Here is an 8139-nt window from a genome sequence, read left to right as displayed (position 1 = left end):
AAAAAGGAACTTTTGGTCACCTTAGTGAATGGAATAATAATAGTGGAATAATCCTGGAATGACCAGAGAACATGAAGTGGCAACTTTTTTTTTTTACTGTGGTGGTGGTGGTCTGTCATAAAGGCATCTCCGACCGGTGATCAAAATCTAAAGATAATCGGTGTCTATGTTTGACATTTATGACCACATTTGACATACATATTTAAGTTTGTAGAACAAGCGTGTGATAAATGACTTACTGCTGGAAACCGCTGGCTTTTTGATTCCCGCCTCCTGTGAGCCTGCGGGCTGCCGTGAAGCTGTGAGCGGGGCGGAGCCGGCAGCCCCACCCGTTGGAAACAGCGCGTGTGGACCGACCGTACCAAATTGGGGGGGTGGGGGGGTGGACTATAATTTCTCAACAATTAAAAACACATTGTTTTGTATTTGCAGACTAACTTTTACGTTGTGGTCTTAGAAGAAAATACAGGTTTACTGATAGCATTTATGTGTTTACAATAACTTTTGTGGGGGGACAACTTTGTGTGAGGGGGGGATGCGTCCCCCCCCATCCCCGCTGGGATCTCCGCCTATACACAGAGGTCCTAGTTGGTCAATTCCTGCTGGACTCATGTCAGCTTGGTTCTGATGGTCGGACAAACTGAACAAGAACAGAACCTCCTGACTGTCCAGAACCTGGATCAAACTAAACATCAAATCTAATCGTCCTGGTTGGTTTGATCTAAAACTGGTTAGCTGCAGCAGGGGTCTCTGGTGGCTCACATGTTGCAGGTTCAAATCCCAGCTAGCCTTTCTGCCTGGAGTTGATGTGTCCTTCACCTGTGCAGCAACAGCTTTCATTTATGTATGACGTATGAACTATTGCATGATCAGTTGGCTTGCCCTACCTCCTACAACAGAGGAAGCCTCATAATACAATTCCCATTTCCGTGAACAGAGTCTGTTCAGGAAGCTACAACAGGTGCAGAAGTTTTACACAGAATCTCACCTGAAGAGAAAACCTGCTTATGTTCCCATGACGGTCCTGCCTGCCCCCACCCTCCCACACACACACACACACACACACACACACACACACACACACACACACACACACACACACACACACACACACACTGGTCAAAAGGCGCTGCGGCAAAAATCTCCTGAGTGGTTCTGAGCACGAGATTCTGCAGCAGCTCTCAGTCCTGACTGCTCCTCCTCCTCCTCCCGGGTCCCCGTGCGTCCTCCTCTCCATCTCTCTCCTCGGTCCGGACCCAGCCCGCCCGTTTGGACCTGGAGCTCAGAGGGAACTGTGGACAATCAGAGTTTTGAAAGGTTCTTCCAGCAGCGGCGGACTTTCCAGCCTTTTGGTTCTGTTTCTTCGTCTAGCAGCAGCACGTTAAAGCCGAAACCTCCCGAACCTGGAGCGTCCGGGGCCCCTGTCCCATCCCCGCCGTCATGGACGTGTTCCGGAGCCGCCTGTTGGGCATCTCCGTGGCCGTGGCGCACGGCGTGTTCTCCGGTTCCCTGAACATCCTGCTGAAGTTTCTGATCAGTAACTATCACTTCAACTTCCTGACCCTGATCCAGTTCCTCACCAGCGTCACTGCGGCGCTCACCCTGGAGACCCTCCGGCGGCTTGGCAGGGTCCAGATCCCCGCCTTCAGCCTGCAGCTGTCCAAGGTGAGAATCCTCCAGGTTCGGCTCGGTTCTGTCCAAGAGCTTCAGGTTTATAGAGTAATAATTATAAATAACTTTTTGCTCTAAAAGTCAAACTAATAGAACGGATAAGAGATTTTAATCCGAACCAGGAATAAACAAATGATTTAAAATTTCTCTAATAAATGAAAATCATGGGGGGGGGGGGGGGGAATAATAAATAAATAGGGGTGAGATAATAAATGACATTTATTTATTTATTTATTTTCTCTGCACACAAACCAGAATTACTTCTGAGCCCGTTTCAGTTTTTACCCAAAAAGATTTTTAGTTTCACTTTTTCTGATCTGATGCAGTCCAGAACTCCTGATCCGGTCATCTTCTGGTCCCAGCATCCAGACCGCTCTTTCCTTTTTTCTGGTTCCAGTTGTGGATCAGGAGCTCTCTGGACCTTGTTCTTAAGTCTGGGTTCAGTTTCTGACCCGAACACCTGCAGTGAAGTTGGACCTTCAGTAACCTTTGACCCTGCATCACTCTAAATACCATAAAGTCCCATAGCCATCAGCACGCACTGGTGAAAGTACACCTCCACATGTGACCCACCCCCGTGGTGAGCTGCAGCAATGGTTGTGCTCAGGAACTCTCTGGTGGTTTAAGGGTTAGGGTTAGTACTGATACTGGGAAACCGAATCCCGGTCCCCCAGTACCAGGTAGAACCTCTACCACTAGGCCACTGAGGAGGTTAAACATCTCTAGATCAGAACCTGGATCTGATCGTGACTGGATATGAAGAAAATTTAGGATTCAAAAGCAAAATTATGATAATTTTAATTATTGTATCAAATCTGCAGGCAGTGGTGCCCCCAAGGAATGGCCAAGGGTGGCCAGGACCACCCGTATCAATATTATCTGGGGGCACCACTGTTAAGATCCTCATCACAGGATGTTCTACTAACAAGCTCGTGTGTGTGTGTGTGTGTGTGTGTGTGTGTGTGTGTGTGTGTGTGTGTGTGTGTGTGTGTGTGAGTGAATGTCTGTGCATGTGTGTGTGTGTGTCTGTATCTGTGTGTGTGTGTGTGTGTGTGTGTGTGTGTGTGTGTGTGTGTGTGTGTGTGTGTGTGTGTGTGTGTGTGTGTGTGTGTGTGTGTGTGCTACAGGAGTTTGCCCCGGTGTGTGTCCTCTCCACACTGCAGTCCACCCTGACCCTCTGGTCCCTGCGGGGCCTCAGCCTGCCCATGTATGTGGTGTTTAAGCGCTGCCTGCCTCTCTTCACGCTCTGCATCGGTGTGTGTGTGCTGAGGAACACCATGCCATCCGTTGGCGTGGTGACTGCCGTGCTCATCACCACCGGGGGTGCTGTACTTGCAGGTAAACATCAATACCTCCAGCTGTGGCCAGATGTCCAGTGTTTTAGATGTTTGACATGTTTCCATGGTTACGGATGCAGAATAGCATCGTTTTAGAGGCTTTAGAGGGGTGGGGTGGGGGAATCAGCAGGTCCAAGCACCAGTGAGAAGATGTTTAATCTAGAACGATGATTAATCTTACTGGTTGATTCTATTCACCAATTGGAGGCTCCCCCTAACGGTAGGCGTGTATTTGAGCTGGCCAATCAGTCGTAGTGGGCAAGCCCAAAGCAGACCGTTTTGCTATGAAGGCTGAAAAACTGACTGTTTGAGCATGGAAAAATACAAGGCGACCCAGATGTGGCACTGCCCTAAACCTACCAGGGCCGGGCGACCCAGATGTGAAATGGGCTTTTATCTTTTGTTCCTGTTCCTCTGTGTTCTGACTCAGCTATTCTGGCAGAAGCTGGATACCCTGCTGGGATTAAATCCACCTCCAGATGTTTCTTCAAACACAAAAATGTTTCCCATCTCTGACCCTTGTTTACCTCCAGGTGCCGGAGATCTCACTGGAGATCCCTTCGGTTACGTCACCGGTGTTCTGGCTGTCATCATCCACGCCTCCTACCTGGTTCTGATCCAGAAGACCAGTCTGGACAGCGAGTATGGGCCTCTGACAGCTCAGTACGCCATCACCATCATGGCCTCCCCGGTACCTCCTTCTCTCTGCATGCGTCATCTCCACGTAGATCCGTGTTTGATCTTTCTTCTGTGTTCCAGGTTCTGCTGGCATGCTCCCTCATCTCCATGGATGCCTTCAGCATGTGGAGCTACGAGGGCTGGAAGGAACCTCCCATCACCATCATCTTCATCCTTTGCATCTTCATCGGCTGTGCCATGAACTTCACCACGCTCCACTGCACCTACATCAACTCAGCTGTCACCACCAGCTTTGTGGGCGTGGTGAAGAGCATCGCCACCATCACCGTGGGCATGCTGGCCTTCAAGGACGTGTCTCCCACCCGGCTCTTCATCGGCGGCGTGGTGGTGAATACCATCGGCTCCATCACCTACTGTGTGGTCAAATACTACGAGACCAAGAAGAAGAGTCTGTACGAGGACCTGGAGAAGGTGGAGAAGGATACCTTGCAGCCAGGAGATCCCTACAGGGAGAAACCTCCTCTAAATGGAGCAGGACCTACCTCTGGTTCTGACCCGGGTCACCTGGAGACCGGGGAGGAGACAAGTGGTGACAGGAGGGAGCTAACACCTCCTGCAGCTAATGGAGAGGTACCAGCAGGAGACGGTGAACAAGGAGACACAGAAGGAGGCTTGAAAAATGGGGTGATGACGGAGAAGGAGGCCGTGGAGATGCAGCGGGAGCACCTCCACCGGGTGTCGACCTCCTCCTCCGCTCAGTCAGCTGGTGACACCTTTGTTGGTGTGTGGAGGTCCATCAGATACTTGCAGTTTACTAAGAAGGACAACCTGATCGATAACATGGAGGTCCAGAGTCCGTAAGATCTCAGCTCCAACAGGAACACAGGAACCAGTTTTAGGAGACGGAACCGGAGGTGTCCACCAGGAACCTCTTCCTCAGCAGCTTCACCAGAGCTTCAGGCTGCGAAACCCGCAGGAGACTCGCTTTCATCCAGAAGAACTTCCGTCACCTCTCAGCTGGAGGTGGAGCGTTTTGTCCCAGAGCAGAAACGGGAGGAGGTTCCTGGTGGACAACCAGGATCAGTGGGAATGAACTCTGCTTCTCGTCTCCCCGGCATGCAGGAAGTGACACAGCATGACTCGGATTGCATCCCAGCCTAAATCCAGCCAGGGATGCGCCGGAGGTCCTGGTCTGGATTTGGAACCAGGAGGTTCTGGGAGACCGGCCCTCTCTGCGGAACACGTCGTCTATTCCGACATGTTTCTAAGAAAAACTTAAACGAAAACTTCTCGTCTCCCCCATCAGCTTCCTGAACAGCCTGAGTGCATCAGGACCGACGAGCTAACGGCTCGGAGCCACGGACGTTTTTTCCGTGTTTTTCAAATTCATCAAATAGCAAATCTTGATTTTCTTTAGTGACAAATAAAAGAAAAAAATCTGCTTGAATTTTCCTTTCCTGGAATTCTGCATTTATTGACTGGCACAGATGTCTGGAGCAGCTCTCTATCCGGCCCACAACTCCAGCAGGAAATTCCTGCAATTCCTGCTGGAAAATACGTATGGAGGTTCAGTTGTTTGCACTGCTCCCTCGCAGCAAGAAGGTTGCAGGTTTGAAACCCGGCTGTGTCTTTCTGCGTGGAGTTGCGAGTTCTCCCCGTGCATGCGTGGGTTTCCTCCGGGTTCTCCGGTTTCCCCCACAGACCACGACATTCTCTGTAGGTTAACTGTTGTCCGTGGCTTTGGATAAACGTGTCTGCCACATAAATAAACGAAAACTAAACCAAATAAATCCAAATGAAAGTTTAGGAGGTCGGAGCTGATTTAGGATGCCAAAAACACACAGAGACTAGCTGTTAGCTCCTCAGTCCTGAAGAACAGAAACCCTGTTTCTCCAAACAAAGGCTGTTCAATGGGAATTTTCTTCCCCAGAGAATCTGATTTCTGGATGGAGGAAACATCCCTCTAAACTCTGGGAAACGTTCAGTGAAAACCGTTTCTCCTTTATTTTTGTTTCTGATCTTTTTTCTTTATTGGTCTTTAGTTTTAATACCAACGAGTAATCTGATTAGTTATCTGCTTAATATGAATAATAATCTGGTTAGTATTTATAGTAATCTGGTTAATACTTTTAGTAATCTGGTTAATAATCTCATTAGTAATATGTTTAATATGATTAATAATCTGGTTAATGATCTGATTAGTAATCTGGTTAGTATGATTACTAATCTGGTTAATACGATTAGTAATCTGGTTAATACGATTAGTAATCTGGTTAATATGATTAATTATCTGGTTTATATGATTAATAATCTGGTTAACGTGATTAATAATCTGGTTAATAATCTGATTAGTAATCTGGTTAATACGATTAATAATCTGGTTAATAATCTGATTAGTAATCTAGTTAATATAATTAGTAATATGGCTAATAATCTAATTACAATTTGATTAATAATGTGGTCAATATGATGAATAATCTGGTTAGCAATCTCATTAATAATCTAGTTAATATGAATAATAATCTGGTCAATAATCTGATGAATATTCTGGGTAATAATATCATTAATAATCTGATAATTCTTCCAAACCAGGTTTTATTTTCTTGACCTTTTGTATTTCATTACAGATCAGAGAGAAATTTAAAGCTATATATATATATATATACATACATACATACATATATTAGATTATCCAGTCAGCAGATTAAAGGGATTATCTGTTCTGTGTGATGAGATGCTGTGTTGAGTAATAAACAATAATAATAATGAAATGATGAGTTTTGTGTTTGATGTGAAATGGCTGGGTTAGGAAGGAGGAAGTCACATCCTTGTGATCTAATCTGGTGGACTGAAGCCAGATTAAACAGGTGGGGCCTGTGTGCTGCTGAGACTGAGCAGAGAGCTGCTGTCGGACTGATGAGGCTCTCTGTCCACCTCCAGGCGCCTCAGCGACAGCTGCTAATGGAATCAGCGCGTGAGGGACGTGTGTGGGCCCACCAGCCCGCCACACGTCTGACAGGATTATCAGTCTTCTCCACGCGTGGGCCCAACCATCACGGACAGACGCTTTAATTAGGAAGAGCTTCTGATCATCACACGTTCCTGAAAGTTTACGGTTCCAGAAACTCCTTGATGTCTTTGTGTTTTAGTGATTCACCTGAATTGTCTGCAGATCTCCACCACCCTGGACCTGAAGCTCCAGTTCCAAACCAAGTGGATTCGTTTTCCCCTCAATTAAACCTGGAAGCAGGAGCTGGAATGTGATGAATCCTGGTTTCATTTATCGGCTCGGCTCAAAACCAAAGCTGCAGGCGTGATGGTGAGAAGAGAAGAAGATGCTGTCCGCTCTCATATTGATCTGGATCGATTTTCCCTCTCACACTCTCCAATCTTCATTTAACGCTGCAGAAGTCCTGATGCCTCCTGGAGCTGCAGAGACGATGGATCTGGTTGTTTGTGGGTCTGGAGGAGAGCAGCTGTGAGAGGACCAAACATTTAGATTTCCTAAGAAAACAAGTTTTTGTTGTTCAAACAAGAAACGGGAACAGAAATCTGGAGAGATGAAATCTTGTGATAAAAGATTATCCTAAAGAAACATAAAACACGTCATCTGGGTCCTACTGGACCACCATGCTGCAGCGTTCAGATGTTTCTCTGCAGGAGAACTCAGACCTGCAGGATGGTGGACGTCCAGGACCCAGAAGCATCCAGGAGGACCCAAAGGCACCCAGGAGGATCAGGAACACAACCTGCTCTTTAACCTCCAGGGTATAGAGGAACAAAACAAAAACACTAAAATGAACAAAATGACAGAAACTTTAATATCTTCATAATTTTATTTTACTTGTGCAAAAAAGACACGTATAAAATAAGATTCAGATTTTTTAGAAGGTAGAAACAAATTTTGTTTGAAAGATGATTGAACCTGGAAGAGGAGATCATCAGGACTTTGGAGAACCCACCTGAGAGCCAACTCCGACACACCTGGACCAGATGATTTCATCACAGTTTGGAGGAGGATGAAGAGGAGAAGAGGCATGAACAAAGTGGTGGGAGGACAGCAGAGGACTCACACACACGTTTGACATCCTGCTTTTATCTTCTCAGATGAAATGAGGCTCTGAACCAGTCAGAAGAACCAAACTGAAGCAGCTTTTTTATACGACCAAAGTTTGTTTATTTTTAAATTTTCAAAAGTACTAAACAAAACAAAGTTTTAATGGTTACAACATTTTACTGTTTCACTTGTAATTATTCAAAGATTTAGATGTTCTCTGATCTACCCCCCCCCCCCCACACACACACACACACACACACACACACACACACACACACACACCACACCCCGAACAGGAACAGACATGCTGAAAGAACAAAAGTGGGTCCTTCTGTGTAGCTGCTCATAATAAACAACATTCACAATTGTCTCCCTACACCGTGATCCTACGGGAACTGTCTCCCTACACCGTGATCCTACGGGAACTGTCTCCCT

At 46.7% G+C, this 8139-nt stretch overlaps 1 protein-coding gene across 1 annotated transcript; it reads left to right on the top strand.

Moving 5' to 3' along the window:
- Positions 1–397: 397 nt before the first annotated feature.
- Positions 398–5088, top strand: slc35d3 (solute carrier family 35 member D3). The gene is made up of 4 exons (XM_015948278.3): positions 398–1665; positions 2799–3009; positions 3542–3699; positions 3768–5088. The coding sequence occupies exons 1-4, from the start codon at positions 1441–1443 to the stop codon at positions 4506–4508; spliced, it is 1335 nt and encodes a 444-aa protein (XP_015803764.1). The 5' UTR covers positions 398–1440; the 3' UTR covers positions 4509–5088.
- Positions 5089–8139: the final 3051 nt, after the last annotated feature.

The sequence above is a fragment of the Nothobranchius furzeri genome, chromosome 2, assembly GCF_043380555.1.
Source record: "Nothobranchius furzeri strain GRZ-AD chromosome 2, NfurGRZ-RIMD1, whole genome shotgun sequence".
Lineage (NCBI taxonomy): Eukaryota > Metazoa > Chordata > Actinopteri > Cyprinodontiformes > Nothobranchiidae > Nothobranchius > Nothobranchius furzeri.
The sequence above is the reverse complement of the archived record's forward strand: the minus strand, read 5'-3'. Positions and strand labels throughout refer to the sequence as shown.